The sequence below is a fragment of the Branchiostoma lanceolatum genome, chromosome 12 (assembly GCF_035083965.1).
Source record: "Branchiostoma lanceolatum isolate klBraLanc5 chromosome 12, klBraLanc5.hap2, whole genome shotgun sequence".
Classification (NCBI taxonomy): domain Eukaryota; kingdom Metazoa; phylum Chordata; class Leptocardii; order Amphioxiformes; family Branchiostomatidae; genus Branchiostoma; species Branchiostoma lanceolatum.
Window position 1 is genome coordinate 10,873,514 of NC_089733.1, and position 21,241 is coordinate 10,894,754.

The 21,241-nt window shown below is 42.9% G+C and overlaps 1 protein-coding gene across 3 annotated transcripts; it reads right to left on the reverse strand.

Annotated features, from left to right (window-relative positions):
• Positions 1–491: 491 nt before the first annotated feature.
• Positions 492–20,183, reverse strand: LOC136446566 (BRD4-interacting chromatin-remodeling complex-associated protein-like). 3 transcript variants are annotated; one of them, XM_066445008.1, is made up of 19 exons: positions 20,060–20,183; positions 17,444–17,493; positions 17,050–17,107; positions 14,507–15,361; positions 13,052–14,158; positions 12,565–12,738; positions 10,128–10,325; positions 9,552–9,671; positions 9,102–9,221; positions 8,536–8,643; positions 8,023–8,140; positions 7,379–7,542; positions 5,845–5,991; positions 5,577–5,684; positions 5,228–5,307; positions 4,616–4,764; positions 4,230–4,324; positions 3,557–3,662; positions 492–3,087 (listed from the first exon to the last, which is right to left on the reverse strand). In XM_066445008.1, the coding sequence occupies exons 2-19, from the start codon at positions 17,482–17,484 to the stop codon at positions 2,243–2,245; spliced, it is 4,593 nt and encodes a 1,530-aa protein (XP_066301105.1). In that variant the 5' UTR covers positions 17,485–17,493; positions 20,060–20,183; the 3' UTR covers positions 492–2,242. The 3 variants fall into 3 exon arrangements, with proteins under 3 accessions (XP_066301105.1, XP_066301104.1, XP_066301103.1); XM_066445007.1 differs by adding an exon at positions 15,995–16,016 and having other exon boundaries at positions 9,552–10,325; XM_066445006.1 differs by having other exon boundaries at positions 9,552–10,325.
• Between the last annotated feature and the right edge of the window lie 1,058 nt (positions 20,184–21,241).

The window sequence follows — 21,241 nt, forward strand, 5'->3', positions numbered from 1 at the left end:
AAAGAAAATGGCAGATTATCTTGACCTAGATCTAACATGGTTAGCGGCGAATGTCGTAGTTTTACAGGCGTAACGCCGGTGTGTTTGAAGAAACGGTCACGTACACAGTATCAAAGGAAAACAAAACTTCAGCATCGATTATAAAAGTCACTAACCCCACAGGAGGGTTGAAAACGAGGTTAGATTTTTGGATTGTTCCATTTCAAGCTGGGGAGAGCAGTCTCGTACCAACAAAAGTGCTGAAGGATCAAATAACGTTAAAGATAGGTTAAAAAGTTATTTCTGTGCCACTTTTTTCCCCTTGCTCAAGCCATTTCTGAAGTCTTTGGCTACAAATATCTTCTGTGGCCGAAATCTTAAGTGTAATGTTGAAAAGTTCAAGGGAGTTAATTACTAGTAAATCTAACCATGGCACATTTCACAAGTATTATCATATAGGCAACATTAATAACTGCCAAAAAAAGACTGGCAATAATGACAAGGCAATGTCATATATTCACAATCAAATTCTTTGTTTCATTGACATTTTCATCAAGATTCCATCATTGCGACACCGGCAACTCCTTCAAAAATACACACCTCTCAAGGTTTCCCCCGTAATTCCTCCAATTTTTCAACTGTACAAAAATAAACACATTTTTCTTCCAAATAATTCTGTGGACCAGTCATATAGAATTACATAAAACACTGGAACATTTCAAACATGGAAAGACACTATAAATTCGGAAAATCACATCAACTGAAAGCTTTAACTTTTAACTTGATTTCAAAATGTCAAGTTATTCATTTGTCTATATCAATCTATCAATCATTATATTTTTCAATTTAAGTATTTGCCTTCAAAATCAATTAGATTTTCCAAACAACAAGTGTCTTACCAAACTTGAAATGACCAGTGTTATTAATGAAACATTGAGTGAACTGGATAATTCTTAAATAATTCATTCATTAACATTGACACAATCCTCAGATGGCCAGTTGCTAAACTATGTACAAATACAGCATTGCTTTTTGCATAGTCAAAAGTGACTGTTGTGAAAATTTGTGGCTGAAAAATTGGGTAAAGTTGTAGAATTCAAAAGCCTTTTTTCTCTCCATACACCCGAAACAGTCTCTCCTGACATAATATTTTGTAAGCGTCTGGTAGAAAATGTAGGTAAAAGCTACATTGAATCAATGTGTTTTAAACTACATATTTGTTGACAATTTCTTATTGAACTAATTTCCACTATTTTTTCACTGATATTCCACCCAACTCCAGGCCATTCTAACAAAATAACTTGTTTCTCGGAGAAAAAATTCTGAACATAAAGAATTGATAACTAGGCGTCACTATGTGTAAGTGTTCATATTTGTGACATACATATGCTGAGATGACTGGAGTTGTCTCTGCACTAAGTTTTTTTTTGTTCTCCTTTTCCAATTTCAACCGTCTGAGAAACAGTAACTTGTGTTAGTGTGGTCTTAACTAAGTTACATGTGGAAACTATGGCCTGGTAATGGTTCATGTGCCCCTTTAGTTAAATGGAGAAACCAGATACTTTGGGGTGTCAGGTGGTATCATTTAGCTAACATATGACTTAATCCCTTGCTGTAAGTGGTTCTTTTACAGGAAATCATGGCTAACTTCAATACAGTGGTCTACAAGAAGCATTTGTAAGCTGCAGTGAGTAACTGTGGTTTGACCAGACAATTTTGATATCAAAAGCGTAACACTGTTATTAATACTGACATATAGATAGTAACACATTATTGCAGCAAAAACACAAATTACTGTGACAAAAATAGAAAATCGTATACATGTATTTGCAAAGTGCAGCGAAAATGTGGCTGTGTATATTTCTTAACCCTTTCCTTACTAAGGATGCATCCATGCACCATATTTGTACCAGTTGCAACAGAAGTCATCAATGGGAAGGTTAAGAACAAGATTTAGTTCAAAGGGTGAAATGGAATGTAGCAATTTCTCTGGTGATAATATCAAATCAGACTTCCAATCAAACTGTGCCGTGATGACTCGGATATCCAAAATCAAGTCTTCCATTTTTTCCGGGGAAATTCTAACAGTAATTTTGATTATAGTACACATCATCTATAAATACACATTTTTGACGACCCCAAAGAATTTTCCTTGTGAGGCTCTGAACAAATATTCACAATTCTAAATGCAATGTCTTAAAGATTGTAACGGAGATTCTTTTGGAGCAAAAATAGATAGATGAAATTTCTGTTATGAAGAAACTTAGAACAAGATGCTTTTGACCGCTTCATCAAGTGCATTGTCTTCCTCCATATGTTGTTCACTTGACGTTGAGCAAGGAAGATCCTGAGAAAAGGGGTTGAAGATGTCTTGGGGAGAGTCTTCCTCCTCAAGTGGGCCGCGACCTTGAAGTTCAAGGATACTGTTGATTGCACTTTGCACCTGTTCGTTGAGAGAATCTGGCTCTTCATCAGAGTCGTCCTCAAAGTCGTTTGCAGCGTCCAAGTTCAAGTTCCTCCGGGTCGGGCTGAGCGTGCCCGTCAGGCTTCGGACCGCGTCTACGCCAGGGTCCTCCGGGAGGTCAGAGTTCGCGATGTCGGAATTAAGAATGTCGATGTCGCATGAATCTTCGCCAAGCAGGCTTGCGACGGCCATTTCTGACTCGCTCTTTAACCGGGCCGGGCTCGTAGCTTTCACAGCGTCTACCATACTCGAGCTGTCAATGTTAAGATATGACGTTGCCGGCTGCATTGACCCCACTGTGTCCGGCATGTCAACTTCATCCTCGCTCTCTTCGTCGTCGGGTTCTTTTGTTTCCATGGCAACAGCCCCGCCCCTAGCAATAGGAACGACCACCTGGGTCGCCGCCTTCCTTACTTGTCCTGTTAACAGTTCCTGACTGGTATTTGTGTGTGGCTTTAGAACTGAGGAGGCTGTTGTAAGCGATCTGGACGTGGTTACAGTTGCAGCGCTCTTCGGGAAGGTGTTGGTTGGCGCCGTGGGCTGTAGGTAGGCGGTGGTTGCCGTGCCGACGACCTGCGGGGCGGCAGCTGGCGGTTCGGCCAGTTCCTGACTGGTACTGGCCGAAGGAACTGCAACAGGAGTTCCTGAGGAAATTTATGAATCACAAGTCGCTTCAATTATGGAAAAGTACACTGGGCAAGTCTGGAAAACACTATGTGCTTAAAAGATCTAATTAAACCCTCATCTTCACTACTAGACCTGTATGCTAGAGTACCTGTACTTTTTCATGGCAGTCAACTTTAAGCTCATTATTCTTCTGACAACTGATTTGACAAGGTTGGAGAAACAAGGTCTTCAATCTGTTCCACTGAAGAAGACTATTGCATACAGGCAATCTAGAAACTCAATCTCAAATGTCTCAATTTGCAATACAGAACTAGCTGGCAATTAGCTAACGAACCCTGACAATGATTGCATGATTGTACTTCTAACCATCGCAAGACAGGAAGCAGATAGCGAGTTTTAACCTTCTCCCTGCTGCCTAACCCCGTAACTAATGCAAATTTGGTGCCAAATGGCTTCCATAGCAGTGTGAAGGTTTAAGACTCTCACCGTTTGCACCTTCCACGGCGAGTTTCTTCTCCTGTGCCAGAGCTGTCTTCTCCTCGTGAACAAAGATTCTCCACAACATCACCATCTCAGCTGACGGGTCCGTCCTCTGCAACATGTGCAAACATCAAACAACTTCAGAATTTAGACTTAAGACAAAAAATGTCATCACTACAGACTGGTTCACTATATGATACAGACAAAACCATGTAACAATGCTACAGGTTTTGTAAAATGTATTTAGAGCAGACTTAAACTATTTTTATCAAACTTTCAATTGCTGTAACAGACAGACAGCTGTTAACTTTGATTAAAGTCAAATTGACAATTTCTCACAACGTCTGAATATTTGGAAAAAAATTGGAACACAACTAGACAAACAAAAGTTACTTTATGAAGGACAAAGACATTGCTGTTTGTTAAGGGGACTGACATGCTTATGGGTACATAATTTTTGGACAAGGTAAAGTTAGTGGCCAAAGAAGTCATTTTTTGGTTTGATAACCAGGCTGCACAACAATGGGTCAAAGTAAGAAACAACTTTACCCATCAAGTTCCCCACAAACTTTACCTTAGCCCACAAAAATGTTGATACAGAACTCATATGGATTTGATATATGCACAAATGTGACAGCCCCCTAAGACAATCACAAATGGTAAGAAGCTGGGAACCGACCATGCTTTCCTGCAGTAGGAGATGGTGATACTTGTCTCTCATCTTGTGGTACTTTTCCACCAGGGACTGGGACACTGTTTCCAGCGTTACCTCAGCTGCAACAACACAAACACAGGAAAACTGTCATAAATATAACAGGCTCGATCGAAACAACCACCTTCAAATTGCTCTATGTAGATTGAACATGTAAGTCTTTGAGAGGATAAATGGAGTTATTTAACAAACTTATTTATATCATACTTCACCTTCATTTTCCAAGCCCCTACCCACATAACAAAAATCTCATAAAGATCCACCCACAGCATCTCGGCTTATCCTTTCCACACACAAACAGCACCTAAAACATAACCTTCTTGGCGAAGGTCACAAGAGAGACATCTCCTCACCTTTGTCAATCTCCTTGTCCTCGAAGTCCCTTGTTGTGTGGATGTGGAAGGGAAGAAGTCTCTTGATGGCGTCCTCCTTATTTCTGAACGGTGTCTTGTAGTCAGGCTTGAGACAGCTTTGCTGGTCAAGCTTCCCTTTGTTCTTAATACTGTGAAAAATCACAAGCATGCTTGTTTATCTTTTTACTTAATTCTATTTTCTTTTACAAGCTCCCTCAGTGACAATTTTTCAAAGTCAGATGTACATACATACATACAGACAATACAACAATGGACAAAGCACAAACAGATTTCTATATCAAATACCAAAATCATTATGCAAATTTCTTGATGCTGTGCAAGATCACAAACCTGTGTTTATCAATCTACTTGTCTTTCCAGTGCTCAAAATTCCTTTTTCCTACATACATAGAGACAAACCTGTACAAGTGACCACCTCTACATTAGGACCATGTGACCACTTTTAGTGGTCCCTAAGATAACTTTTCCCATTAACATAAGCATTAACCTTCTCCCTGCTGCCTGACTCTGTAACCAATAGACAATCGGGTGCCAAACGGCTACTTCAGGAGTGCTAAAGGTTACGAAATTCAAAACTGATTGATAACTTACAGGTCAGCTCTAGACAATGGCTGCGGTGCCGGTCTCTTTATCCCATGGACAGCAGACTGGACTAGCTTCCCTGCAATGGTCTGGGGCAAACATAAAACATCAATTAGCAGTGTGCAACAACTTTCAAACATGGTGTGATGCCATTAAATAAAGGGGTTACTGATTTTTAAAAAAAAGGGTAACATAATTCAATAATGTGCTACAGCAATGGAGCAACAACATAGAAGAAAGGTAAAAGTTAAACAGCTAAAAATCTAGATAATTAACCATATGCAGGAGAGCAATGTTGTTCAACAAAGGTGCAATAAAAATCAAATCAGAATCAAGAATTGACAATCATCTGCATTACCTGCACAGGCTGCTGTTTCAGTACAGTCACCAGCTGCTGCTGCCCTGCCGCGGCCGTCCCCGTGTTTCCCGCGTTCGCCGCGCTGAGGGCAGCAGGACTGATGGCAATCTGGGAAGAATGGTAGCAACATATCAGTACTGTATTTAGTTGCTTTCTTAGAAAATTAAGCTCTCCGAGAGTCTCCAATTGCTTTCAAGGCAGTACTTACTTCATCTACTAATACCCATTAATCAGGGCACCAAAATATCTGTTTAGCAGTGCCCCCTACCTTGCTGTTCTTGAGCTGCAGGATGAGGTGCTGCTGCTGTTTGAGGAACTGCTGCTGCTGCTGCGGGGAGAGTGTCTTCAGCTGCTGCTGGATCTGCTGCAGGGTCGCCTTCTGCTGCGGCGTCAGCTGAATAACTGTTGCAGGGCCCTGCAGATGGAAAACACAGAGTTTTAAATACTGCCCATGATGTAACATACCCTTTCTTAGCTGTGAGATTAGTAGATTAGGACTTTTTTCGCATGCTCGTGTAACAGTTTGGTTCAAGTGCCACTTACTGACCAGCCTTGTAGTAAGTGCATTGGGTTTGTGCGCTGGCGGGCCGGGTTCAATTCCTGGGAGCCAGAAGACTGTACTACTTGCCTCGTGCATTTCCCCCAGGGGAGTTTACTGTCTCCAATTTTGTTTAATGTTTATGTCTCTGACCTTAGTGTCAAGCTAAATGCTGCTAATGCTGGCTGTTTTATGGGTAAGGTCGCTGTTAACCATCTCTTCTACGCAGACGACTTGTGTTTAATTTGCCCTTCTGCGAAAGCTGTACAGAAATTGATTAATGTTTGTGAGGCCTATGGTACTGACAATGATATTATCTTCTGCCCCCAAAAAACGAAATGTATGTACTTTCTATGTGACCGAAGTATCCTGAATGTAACGCCACCCTCAGTGAAGTTGTACGGCAAGCCCTTGCCGTACGTTCCTTCGGCCACTTACCTGGGTGTCCAAATCACTTCCGATCTTTCGGACGACGACTCTATTCGCAAACACACCCGGCATTTGTATACAAAAGCCAACTCGCTCATTCGCAAATTCGGCCATTGCTCACCTGAGGTGAAGCGGATTCTTTTCTTGTCACACTGTAGTGCAATGTATTGTGCCCAGCTATGGTCAAGCTATAGAGCTGGAGCCATTCATAGACTACGGGTAGCCTACCATGACGGCTTTAAAATTTTGTTGTCCCAACCGAGAAGCACCAGCAACAGTGAGCTGTTTGTAAACATGCGTGTAGATACATTTGACGCCAAATGTCGGAAGCTGTTGCATTCGTTCGCATCTCGGCTGTTCGTGTCAGAGAATCACATCATTAAGGCACTGCTCCGTTCGGAGGCCTTTCCGTCCAGTCCATTCTGGCGACATTACTGTAAGCTTGTTCGCCCTCGCCCACTGTAAATACCTATTTTAGATGTATTGTTGATGTGTACGTGTTTGTCTGTCAATATGGGCCGTCGAGCCCGAAATAAACAATAAAATAAAAAAATTAATAAATTTCAATAGTAGGCCGCCAGCGCACAAACCAAATGCACTTACCACTAGGCTAAAAGGTCCGGACCAGTTAGACTGGTCAGTAAGTGGTGCTTGAACTACACTGCTACACTCGCATTAGTTTTGGTGTGTCATCCATGTAATCAAATCAACATGTCCTTACTGCTAATAGATGCTAAAGGAACAATAAACAGCTGGTTGATTTTCACCAATTTGCTCAAAAATACATTTTGTAGCTGTCTCTAAGAACAGTGTGTTCAGGTGATCGCACACCCACCTGAGCCCCCTGAGGCTGTAGTTTGACCAGGGTGGGCTGCCCCGTCGCCCCGCTGCTGGGACCCGACACCACGCTGGTGACCCCTGACACCTGGGTCGTGCGGATAACCTGCGTCTGGTTCTTCAGGAGCTCGTTCAGCTGCTGACGCTGCTGCTGGATTGTACCTGCCAATCAAAACACTCAGATGTCAATCAAACGACTCAACTGTTAATCAAATCACATTATTTCCATTCAAATCACTCAACGGCCAATCAAAACACCCAACTGTGACTGCTTGCTCATACAAGTAAAATTCTTGGACAGACATTTTGCCTTCCAATATACTTATGTTCCAACTATCTTTCAATAGTTAAAACATTGTCAAAGAAGTCCCTAGATAATCTACATCCAAAACTGTTTCAAAATTTGCTCCCTTCTTTCCTAGAAGCAGCCACAATCTCATGGATGGATTCTTGAGTTATATTGGCCATAAAACTGACCAACCAAACAACATACTTGACAGGGCTGTCTCCAGCTCTAAATCTTTTTCCCACCCACTCATTGTTTGGGAGCCCATATTTTTAATTCTCGTTTACATCCAGGGACAGGGGGTCAGTCCTGGAGACAGTCCTGATGGAAGCTGAACATCTTAAGGAAGAAATCACCTTGTCCTTGAGCCTGCGTGGAGCTCGGAGCTGCAGGCTTCTGGGCGATGGGAGTCATCTTCTGTGCAGCCTGTGCCAGGCTAGCCTGGCCTGCTGCATTCTGGGCTAGGGCCTGGGTCTGGGGACAACACACAAGGAAATGTTTTAAACACTTACTCATTCCTCAAACCATTGCAGATTAGAACTTGCTATCATCAAATAAAGTTGAATCTCTTCCAATAGATGGTATCAAGTGAAGCTAGTAGTTTGATATACCCTGCCAAGGACAGATAATAAGTCTATAGGTGTACATGTATATGGATATTCATTTGCTATATACTGGCTGTGGTATGCAAAAGAATAATCACAATCGTTTCTAAACAGTTTTTAAGTGTAATCCATACATGCAGGTCATTTCAAATGTCACCTGTATGAAAGTGCGTAGAAAAAAACTGTATCAAACCCTGAAAAAAACTGTATCAAACCCTGTTGATAAACCCAGGTATACAGATACATTAAGGTGAGGTGTCTTACCTGAGCCTTGGCCTGCTGTAAGATGCGGCTCTGTAACACCTGCAGCTGTTGAACCACCTGCTTCTCCTGAGGAGACAGCTGCTTGCCAGGTGTCACGATTGTCCTCAGCTAAAGGAAGGAAAAACAAAGTTTTAAAAGCCTTAATTTTCCAGTTTACCAAAATTCCATCCCTTCTTTCTGAGGTCAAGAGCGACATGCAACAAAAAAAAAAAGACAAAATCACCATGACTACAAACTGTAACATCTGCAAATCTACTGCAGTTCCAAAGTGCTTAACAGTCAGAATTTTTTTATTTCTTCATCAAAAAAATCCATTCCTTGACAAAAAAGTACCTTCACTCCTACAATCCACTTTTTATCAAGGACTCACTGAAAAGCAGTGACTAACATGAAATAAAAAAAATCACCACATTTCTTTGGGACTTCCATAACTACCCACAAACCAAAATTCAAACAAATCCATCAAAAGGATCTTTAGTTACAGATACGAACACACAAACAAAAACAGTACCCCCATCGGAGGTGAACCTCCCTCCCAGAGGTAAACACAAGTGATCAATAATTACCTTAGCCTGTATGGCTGCGAGGTGCTGTTGTTGTTGAAGGGTTAGTGTGATGAACTGTTTCCCCTGTTGTTGGACATTCAGCGTCACCGGCTGCCTCACCACCGTTACTCCAGTAGGGTTCTACAGAAAGGGCAGGGGACAAACAAGCTTAGAAAATGATTCTTCAGAAAAAATCATGATACAGGACAGAGGACAGGGCTTGAAATACTGGTTGCATATGTGCGTATGTGCACCTAGATATTTGTGCAAGGTATCATGACTGTACAAGTGTCAATGAAAAATTTGAAGAAAAAAAAATGTACATGTTTGAAAATTATAGTCTTGAAACAACTTCAAGAAGTTAACAATCAAGGTAAGAAATCAAATCCCCAAGCACCTAGATCAAACATATATTAGAACACTAAGACAATTGGTCACACATGTCAGGAAGTTTATCCAGGTGAAACCTACCTGTGCACTGCCCTGTGCCTGTCCTGCCGCCGCCCGTGTGACGATAGGCTGCTGGGGGCTGCTCACAGCGATCGGCCGCGGTGCCACGGGTTTCGCCGGGGACTGCTGACTGGAGGACACCTGGGGTGGGGTCGCTATGTTCAGCTGTTGTCTCACAAGGCTCTGCTGCTGCTGCCCCATAATGCCTTGCTGCTGGCCCACAATGCCCTGCTGCTGTTGGCCCACAATACCCTGCTGCTGTTGGCCCACACTACCTTGCTGCTGGCCTATAATGCTCTGTTGTTGTTGACCCAGAATCCTTTGCTGCTGTTGTACCACCATTCCTTGTTGCTGCTGACCCATAGTGCCTTGCTGCTGACCCATAATACCTTGCTGCTGTTGTTGACCCACCATGCTCTGTTGGCCCATAATGCCTTGCAGTTGCTGGCCCACAACACCCTGTTGCTGCTGTCCCACAATATTTTGCTGCAACTGGCCACCAATGCCCTGCTGCTGGCCCACAATTCCCTGCTGCTGACCCACAATGCCTTGTTGCTGCCCCATAATGCCATGCTGCTGTACAACACCAGACAGTACCTGCTGTCCGAGGAAATTCTGCTGTCCGCCCGACCCTTGACCCGCCATGCTCAGCTGGATGGTCTGCGGACTCCCAGCAGACGTTACCTGCTGTCCCATCATGCTTTGCTGCTGCCCCAGCATGCCCTGCTGCTGAACCAACAGGCCCTGCTGCTGCCCAGACTGCACTTGGGTGGTCACGATGGTTGTACCTGCAATCTGAGACAGGAGAGAACAAATACAATTTCTACAATTAATACCAAAGGAAAATCAGATCAAGAAGAAAGGACTTTCTATTGGACAACATAATCTTAGATGATAAATTTAAGAAGTTAGGAACAATATTTCTTTAAAAGGATGAAACTTTAGTAATTTGTAACACATAAGAATGTGGGGCTTTTGACAAGGTGCCCTTGAAACTTGAAAATGAAAGATCTACAAGGTGACTTTATTCTAATCACTTGCAGTGCACAGGACAGTAAATGCAGTGACAGAGCAGATGATTCATTACCTTCGCGACGAATGGTTTCGTCGAGAAGGTTATTCGACGGTGCTTGTCTGTGTGTCTGTTAGTGAACAGAATAAGTCGAGAACGCCTGGATGGTTTGTTGTCGTAGTTGGTGTGTCGGTGTGTATGTGGCAAATCTCAAGATGATTAGATTTTGGGCGAAGTGTTTTGCATAATTAACGAGAAAAGTGTAAAAATGTGTTCAATTGTATGCTTTACTATGCGTTCTGGTTGCGACGGGGATATTGATACGGGTAGATGGGGGGCAAAGTTGGTCATGAGGGGTCATGAGGGGTCATGAGGCAGGCAGGAAACGTCAGTTACATGTACTGCAGCTGCCAGGGACAAATTGGCTATCAGCCAGCTGTAGGGCAGATACAAGAGATAGGCTTGCCCATATAGGCAGTAATGCTTTAAAGCACTAAAACAAGGGCTCAGAAAAGGATTCACCTTAATTGCAAGCCCCAAAAATTCTTATGCACCAGAAAGCCACATCTGTCTACTTTAGAATCATGCAAAGAAAATAGACAGTTGACCAGCTCGTTCTCTCGTAACAGCTGACAGACGAAAACAATCGTCAACTTTGACCTACTCCCAGCCTGGAAGAGTCCACTCGGAGCATGTGAAACCAAACCACAAAGATATCTCCTTACACCAATTAAAAGACTGAAACATACAAATTTTGACCAAAGTTGGATATACACGGCCTTATATGAGTAAGAACAGTCATTAATGCAGTGCCACAGCATGGGAATACCGAGCATGTCTGTGTGTCTGTTAGTGAACACGATAAGTCGAGAATTCTTGGAAGGATTGTCTTGGTATTTGGTATGTTGGTAGGTCTCGATGAAACCTGAAAATGATTAGATTTTGGGCCCCCTATCGGCTTGTTACGGTACTGCAGCGGAACTTCATGTTATGATATCTCGTGTTGTGGACATGCTATGGAACTGATTTTTGAGTGGTAGATAGCTCGTTGGGCAGAGAGTAAGTGGTATAGGTTTGGGCCCCCTAGCAACTTTTTTGGAACTGCAGGGGTAGGTTTTGCTTCAGACTTTGAAAGGGAATAACTCAAGAAGGGCTTGATGGAAGGTCATGATTTTTTGCATGTACATAGCTTGAGCGATGATGTACATGATTGGATACTTATTATGCAAATCAGTAACTAATTTGCATAATTAATGAGGAAAGTTTATACATTCATCAATTTCCATGATAGGACTCGCAAACATGTGACATATGTAACTGAGGAAGAGAGAAATATTAATAGATATCAGCTATGCAAATGAGAACCTCATTTACATAATCAATGAGAAAATAATATAACTCGAGATGGGCTTGATGGATGGTCATGATTTTTGGTATGTAGATAGCTTATGTGATGCTTTGTATGATTGGATGATAATTATGCAAATCAGATTATAATTAATGAGGCAATTTTAAAAACCTGCTGTGTTCCATGATATGACTATTCAAATATGTGACATTTGTAACTGAGGAAGAGAGGAATGTCAATAGATAGAAATTATGCAAATGTAGGCCTAATTTGCATAATTCATGAGAAACTACTATCATTCCATACTAGTAAATAACGGCAATTTCATACTTGTTGCATTTAGAAGTTGTGTGAATGTGAACACCATTGAATCAAATTATGCTAATAAGGAGCTTATTTGCATTATTGATGAAAAATGTTAGCATAACCTTCTTTGTTAAGCTCATAATCATAACAAGGAGGTTTGGACAACTTATGTTATTTGGGTGAGGAGGATCAACTGGTATGATTTTTGATTGATGAAAAACACTCCTAATACGTCAGTCATAAAGGTCAAAATCATTTCGCGAAGGTATGAGGTCGTAGAACTCTTGTTCAACATGATTTGATTCAACCTAATTTCAAACATGTTTCATATCAGACATGCTAGTGTAGAATGTTGCAATTTTCCAAACCTGTCCTGATGCTGAGGCCCCGGGCTGTAGCTGCCTCTCCTTCTGTATCCTGAGTGCCTGCTGGTACAGCTGCATGTTCTTCTCCTCCCTCTGTTGGAACTGTGGCGGCAGCGGCTGTTGGGGGAGCGTCACGATCAGACGTGGCTGTCCTCCCGCTCCCGTCGTCACCAATACCTAACCATCACAACAGTAACAATACTTTTTGGGTTCTTGTAAAATCTGAAGTAAAATTTTGGCATGAGTTTGAGATGAAAACAGAGGGCTGAGAGGGGAACCTAATTCTGACTATATAAGCTCCTTGATACTGTGTTTAAGTACAAATTTCTCCTCAGACTCTGTTTTTTTCCAGCTGAATATTATTTTTTCAAGTCAGAGAACCTAACTTATTTGTGTGGCCATATAATTGCAAAGTTTCTGAAGTGAGACCTTGGAAGTTGAATAGACCAATTGTAATTTTGAAGCAGGTGTTGAACACTGCTGCATTTACCTGAGGCTGAGATGATGTTGTTGTCACGGAGTGCTGGACAGCGGTTGTCTGAACCGTCGTCATCGTAACCGTGGTAACGGCGGAGGTGGGCTGAGAAGTGTTAACTGCAACAATCTGAGGACTCGTGGTGGCGCTTGGTTGGTCGGAGAGCTTGCGTTGCTGCAACAGCTGCTGAGCAACGTTTGCCGGGAGGATTTTCGCACCCTTCTGGAGCAGGTTTTGCGGGATGATGGCAGCCTGTCCGCTGCGGCTCTGTGCGGCGGCCTGATCCTGGATCTGCTGCGCAATGGAGAGCGCCGCGAGATTCGCTCTACTCACGTTACCGGTCGTTTGTTGTTGTTGTTGTGACGCGACAGGTCTAAGCTGCTGAGCTTGCGCTGGCTGTAAGTTTGACGGAGATGGTGATGACTGTGAGGTGATGTAGACGGGAGCTTGCCCCTGCAGGTTTCCCGTTTGCGGTGCAATCTGCACAGGCACGGTGTGCTGCGCGACCGACTGCTGTTGCTGGGGCATGCTGGCCACGCCCGGTGACGCTCGCTGAACCAGAGTTACACCGTGCTGCTGAAGCATGTTACCTTGCGGAGCGCCGCTATTCGGCATCACGTTCTGAGCTGGCGCCGATGGCATCAGATTACTCTGCTGCGCAGCTTGCAGTAGGATATTCGTCTGCGGGCTGGCTGTCTGCTGTTGTGGTGGTGGTGGAGGTGTGACGTTTGCCTGCGTTGTCGTAGTAATCGGAACTCTCTGCACGTTGCTGATGCGTTGCGCCAGAGACTGAGCCTGGACTAACACCCCTTGCGGCGCTCTGAGTCCCGGCAACGTTACCAGGTTTGCGATGTTGATGTTCGGTGCAACTCCTTGAGCGTTCGCTCCTTGAAGCACGACAGTCTGCGAACCGGGGAGAGAAGTCTTAGGACTGATGTTCACAAGGGGCCGCGAAGAAGCGGGCAACAATTTGGGCGATATCGCCACTGGCGGTTTTGGCTGGATGTGGACATTACGCTGTCCGCTGGATGTGATAGTTGCCGTGGAGACAGTGGGCATCGCCATGGAGATGCTGCTTGACTGGACAGATGGGTGGGATACGATATTCAAGTTGTGCAGGGCCTGAAAATGGAATAAAAAAATGAAACACTTGGCACACCAGTTGAACTTGTTAAGATTCCATTGTTCCATTTCCATCTTTAAGAAGAAAAATAAATTCTTGTACTTTCCTAGCAGAGTTGGGGTCTGCACTTTCAAAATGACACAAGTTTGTAGCACCAAAAGGTGTAAAAAAACTCCTTCAGTAACATGAAAATGTCAGTTTTATCAAACCATTCTTTTCTACATGTGAAAAGGATGCCCTATGTAGTAGTAGTAGTAGTATCCAGTGTTTGACTTCGCCCTATAAAATTGAGTTGCAGTGTAGCCTTGTCAAATTGCATTTAAGTTTATAACTTATCATTCCCTTACCTGAAGCGAGGAAATTGTTTTCGTACCACCCTGCCCAACTACGTTCTGCTGCAAACTCCCAGAGTTCATAGTCTGCACCACAGACTGCTGCGATATGTTCTGCTGCACTGGCTGCTGGGAAATATTCTGCTGCAAGGACTGCTGGGAAATATTCTGCTGCAAAGGCTGCTGTGAAAAAGTCTGCTGCAGATGCTGTTGGCTGATTGGCTGTTGTAAAACTTGCTGTGGTCTGTTCTGCTGCAGGATTGGTGGGTTTAAATTCGGTTGTTGGGCAACAGCTTGCTGCAGGGTAAGGTTCTGTTGTACAAGAGGTTGGTTCTGTTGTTGTGGCTGTCTATTGTTGGCCTTGTTGGCCAGCATGGCTTTCTCAAACGCTGCTTGGAAACTGGAGGGTTGCTGTCCGGCAGCGTGTCTCTGTTGTTGCGGTGTGTTTTGTTGCACAATTTGAGTTCTGGTAAGTGAGCTAAACTGGGGTTGCAGCGTTCTGTTGGGGGCAGGCATGCCCTGTGACCCCGAACTTCCATTGGAGACCGTCCCCTGCACGAAGCTGCCTGGCTGAACCACCACATTGCCCTGACTCAACACTGCTCCCTGCGGTACCTGAAATGACTGCATGGGGGTGCTGCTATCAAAGGCCTGACTTGTCGCCAGCTGCACCGGCTGTTGCAGCACATTCTGTCCCTGGTGCTGGGCGATACTTTGCGTCGTTTTCTGCACCAGGTGGCCGTACGTTGCCATGGTGCCGGTCGCCATGACGACATTTCCTTGATTCTCATTGGTCGACTGGTTACTATTTTGGACAGGACTTGCCGTAAAAGCATGCTGAGTTCCCCCCACAGTATTTTCTTCTTGCAACTGTGGCAAAAACAGAGAGGTGTGATCCACATGGAAACTTGTCTCTGTTGATAAACATGCTACGGCCGCATCAAATCATTTCCTTAGTTCTCAGACATTTTGAATGACAAATTCAAAAAGAGGTGAATATGAAAACCGAGGGGAGGAAAACTCGCTCATGATTTATATTTTTCACTCCCTGAAACTGTGTGTTCCAAGGTACTGACTTTCCCCGCAAACTGTTTCTCATTTTATTTCTGTTCAAATCTGAGAACCAAGAAATAAAAATTGGTGTGGCCTAAGAGTAAATAATCTAGTACAAAACTAATTCAGTTCAGGCCAATTCAAAAGTACAAGAGTGAAGACAGGAAAACAAAATACTGTGAGTTGTTCAGGGTACTGAAAACATTCTTCAAGTTGAAGTTCAATTCTACCATGCACTTACAAAAAAGGACAAGTCATTCTTCATACGATTGTTTCTTCTACGAAAGATGTGTATCAGTATCCGGGAGACTTTTTTCTGGGAAATTCCACTCAATTCTATGCTTCTAAACTGTGCAGCAAATAGGACAGTCAGACAAGCTAAAGAAGTTTTTCTAAATCAACTCAAACCAAATCCACGCAGTACCAGTAACCATACCCACTACAACTCACCCAATATTCAGAGGACTTCGCTCTAAAACAAAAAATAGAAAAGATTGTAGAGGGTGGCTTTAGTAATAATTATCTTCACCTGTTAGATTGCTTATAAATTCTCAGAATACATCAGGGTCTTATCTCTAAAGGAGGGCTCATACTTTTAAGAAAGTAACAAAAAAACTGTTAAGAAATGCACTTTTGCTTACACATGTTGTCAATATGATCAAAAGCTCCAAAACTTTGTTAGTGCAATAGCTGTTAAGTTCTGATCAGTATAATATGAAAATACATTTATGTGAACTATCCAAAAATAACTTGTCACTCAAGAAATGTCATTGACTGTTAACTCCAGTATATGATAGATAAATAAATAAATGGTGAGTGATTTCAAAATATACACAACATCAACTCTCAATTGCGCTGGGTATTTTGATGGCACCATATCTAAAAAAAGGAGTAGTCCACTGTGTTCTGCTGCTGCAGTGATCAGAACATCCTGCAGACGCAATCAGTCTTTCTTCAATCCTCTCCACTACTTGTTTTAAGTGCATGGTAGAATTCTTAAAAAACATGAATCTAAAGAGATCTACTAATGCAACATCAGTAATCCCAAAGGTATGCATACTTAAAAAATCCAGGTGTTTGAACCATTGTTTAGAAGGCCTTAGAGGGTGCCCAGCGGAATTTTGAGAGTTGAAGTTAGCTCAAGAACTAACAGTAACACTCTATAGGTGACACACATATACATTCAACACTGTTGCGAAAGATTGAAACTTTTAAACTAATTAAAGTCCATAATAAGTGCACATGTGCAACGACATGCATAATTGTGTGTAATAATACTAATTTGTCAAGGTAAAGACCACTTACTTGTAATTTGTTGTAAACAGTTTCTGTGACGACCATACTTTATACACGTGTTCTGTTTATGTCTCAGGGGCCTCAAACTTTGACATACTGCCAACAACATGTTTCGCTGCTCATGCGCAGTTGTAACTATGAACTTCCTACTACGACTGTAAATGCCCAGTTTAAGGCAGTGTAAAGTAACAGGAAACATCAGGCCCTACCTGTCCATCTCTGCTGAGCTCGTCATTCTGCATAAACTCATTCAGGGCTTGGGGGTCACTGTCAAGGGCACAGAACAAACAGTTTCACAAATCCTTATCTAACCTTTAGCACACTGAAGTAGTTGTTAGGATACTAATTTTCTACTGGTTGCGGGTTAGACAGCAGGGAAAAGGCTGAAAAGACTGATTTAATTTGTTGAATCATTTGTTCAAGATCCGATACTTTTCTAGCTTGAGTAGTTACTGTCAGGGGAGAGCATGGAAACCCCAGTAAACTAACTAAAGATAACACTCAGGCTATACTTTTTCATAGGCAAAAATAACGACGGGAATTTTCATAACATGTTACATAATTTTGATAACTAGGAAGGTTTGTCCTCGCAGTTCTACTCACTTTATCACATCTAACAGGCATCTGCCATCCTCCATGACCATTGAGTAAAACTGGAAGAGAAGCAAAATACATGATTAGAAACAATCATAGCTTCAATGTACTGTAGTCACATTAAACAAAGCATGACTTCAATTAGCCTGTGTTTACACATTCTCTCCCTGGCTGGGGTTAATGGCCCCTCCCCCAAGGAGCGCAATTTACACCCGATACACACTGGGAAAATTTCTGTACAATTCGGCGTATGGCACATTTTTTGGGGGGTGTGAATCGGCCCTGTGCGTTGTACGTCACGCATCTTTATGACCTGTAAGACTTCCGTCGCACATTACCTCCAAGGTGTCGTACAGGCCATACAAATGCCTGACTTTCGACGCACAGGGTCGATTCACACCCAGGAAAAAAATGTGCGTTACATCCAGAAAATTTTCCTAGTGTGTGTAGGGTCTTAGTCAGGCTAAACTTCAATGTTCCCTTCAAACTTGCTCTACTACTATTACTACAACTGGTCCAATTAAAGGTGGAAACAGGATTTATATAATTATAGGTGTGAATGCTGGAAAAAAATACTTATTGCATTGTTGCTGTTATTGTTTTTTTTTAAACTAATGAGCAATCGGTCAAAATGTACTGATGACACGTTTGTGAAGGTTAGACATCCAGGTAACCAATATATAAAGAAAATTCAAACTCTACAACTGGATAAGAATTCGGAGATTTATTTCCGGACGTTTCGAATTCTTATCCAGTTATAGAGTTTGAATTTTCTTTATGTACTGATGACAGTAGAAACTTTATCATTTACATGGGAATAAAAGGTAACACTGACCAAAAAGAGACATGGGCCATTCTATGTTATGCTGGGGAGGGGACAGGTGTCAGAAAATTATACAACACATACCTAACTGAGTAAAACCTTCGAATAAAAAGTAAGTTTGACATGGCAGTTTAATCAAATTGGAAACAGAATGTAAAAAATGGGGGGGGAGGTAAAAAAAAGTGACAACATCGCATGTACAGTTCATTATATAATCAAGGGGACTATATAATTATAAGAGGATATGGTGGGGGAGGGGGGCAAGCTGACGCACAAGCTCGTGAGCCATGACAGCATATGTTTAGTGTGTGATGCAGAAAGGACTGTGTTTTCGCAAACATTGGGAAGGGTCGCAGATTTGACCGATTATTTTACACAGGAGACAAGTGTGCCTGGCTGGCTGTCATTGGTCTGTTTTGAATAGATGGCTTCCAAAGGTCCTCAGGGGGGATGTATGACACTCAGACAAATTTCCACCAATGAGAGCGTGACACGTCATTGCCCAATCAAGATGTCAGACCTGGCAGAAAATAGTTTCTCTTTCCAGCTGCCCGTTGCAGACAGTGCCTGTTTGACAAACCCTTTCTGAAAATTTGCAAATCTTTTCATACATTCCATTTTGTCAGATTTCTCGTGAAGAGGAACACTACAACAAACCTATAAAAGTGATTTTTTTAAAGTAAATGTAAGAATTTTGTGGAAAGATGCGTGATTCTTGGGCTCATTAATTATGCACAGACTGGAAACACCCTACTGGTGCCCCAAGCTGTCGTGGTCAAAGACGGATCTATTTGGCCGATCAGTTCCAGTTTCCTCCCAAATGTTGCTTCCGTGTGAATCGCTCCCACCACCAACCACAGAACACCCTGCAGTTTGGAGCTATGCTGACGGGCGCTCGAGCGTTCTTGTCCCGACTAAAACCCGTCCAAACCCCGTGTACTCTTAGGTGTCATGGCGGACTTGGAATGGGGGAGGGCGGACACACAAATCCTACCTGACTGATCAAGAAACTAATGAACTACCGTAGCATTTATTAAATGATATACATAAACGCTAATATTGATAATTGTTCGGGAATGTGGGAGAGGGAAAGACGGCTAGAACTTCGGCAAAGTTACTCGGACGACACATCGAGAGTTGGCAAGGGGCCCCTCCAGCTCGGGTATTTGACGTAGTTGATGGTTCCATGATAAAAAGGACGCTATGTGAGCAAATATAATACAATATTGTAATAAAATTATGCCTCCCACAGCCCTAAAAATATCTCTAAAGACACACGTAACAGCCCCTATGGTAACACTATATGATAGCTTCGAGAAGTTTGAAGGGGGAGGGCAGAAAAAAGAAACTCAGTCTTTGATCGCTGTCGACAGTACAAAAATTTTATGCAAAAATACGGGCTTAGACGACACAGTAATTGTCCTTGTAGGCCCCCGAATTCGCCCCCACCCGCCCACAAACCACCGTGTCCGGATTTGGACTCAGACGGGTGCAGAAACCCGCTACAAATTGGCCGTCAGCTCGGCACACAGAGACCGAGACATCGCCGAAAACTCGGCGGCTTTTCTGGCCGGATTTTACCGAGCTGCGCAGGTCTACGTGACCTGGGCCCCGCCGGCGGCACCTTAACGCACTTTAACCGCTTCGGGAGAACGCGCCAGTCCCCTACAACCCCGAAACAACGCAACGACTGCGTTTTGCAAGCAGAGAGGTGCAATCTGGGGCTGCAGGCGGATTTTCGCTGTGTTCGGCGCGTTTCCCCCGAAAATTTTATCACAAAATAATATTCAGAAAACACTCACCGTGCGGGAGCGCGCCACAGACGCACGGGGATTCCCGGCATGCTAGCACGGGCTCCACACACATCCTATCTTCTGACATCACAACAAAATTCACAAACTCTGCTACCAAACTTCTTATTTTGGTGCGTAAACGTTAATGTGGTGCAATTTTTCTTGTTTTCTTTTGAAAAGGCCAGTATTGGTTTTGTAGAGTGTGTGTAGAGAAGGGTTTTGGAGATGGTACTACTTTGTTTACACGACACGCGGATGTGGACGGAATCAATAAACAAGTTTGGCCGGGGGATCTGATGACGGTACCAATGCGCGCGGTGAACGCCTTAGTTGCCCAAAATAGGCAGTGCCTGTCAGACCCGTGACCGGAATGAAGAATGATATTCTGGGGAGGAGAAATGGCACGCTTCTGGTAGAGCAGAGTTGATTGGTCCGGGCAAACGCGCGAAATTTGTAAATCTGCGCCCCAGACGTTCACAATGAATAAAGTTTCGCGACGTATGCGGAACGCTACTGTTTAAATGAAAACTATGTCTGTGTAGCTTTAATCACAGTTATATGCCTGTTGCAAGATCTAAGCTTGTTTTTGATGGGTTCAGGGCAAAATGTACGATGACAAAAGACATGCGCATTCACTTAGAACATTTATCGGACTATGGTCTCCCTCAGAACAAGAACTTTTCAAAATGCCAAAATAGTTTCCTTTTTCTTCCGATTGATATATATCTGAACCGTCTTTCACTGATAAAGTTATATCATGATGCCATAATAAACTATCCATTGCGACATATAGTGACGTCACAATCTCGTGATAAATCAAGGTCAATTTCTGTGTTTTTTCATGACGTCATTTTATACGATCGGAAATGGTTGTCGTCAGATCAGGCCAAAGCTGTTGTTGACCTTATTTGGTTAAGCCCCGTCGTGAATCGAGTTCGGAAATAAAGAAAGAAGGTCACAAACACAAAGGTGCTTTCGACTGGGAAAACAGCTGTTGCAAGTGGGCATACAAGGGCCATGTGATATTCATATTGGGGACCACATCCTCTGTAGACGCAACATTTGGTGCGGTAGTGCAAACAAATAAAGACTGATTGAAATAAAGGATTGTGTAAAATGGGATTTGTTAAAAGTAATATGAAGACAGCATACTGCTAACATCTACATGTACTAACATAATTCCGCCACCCT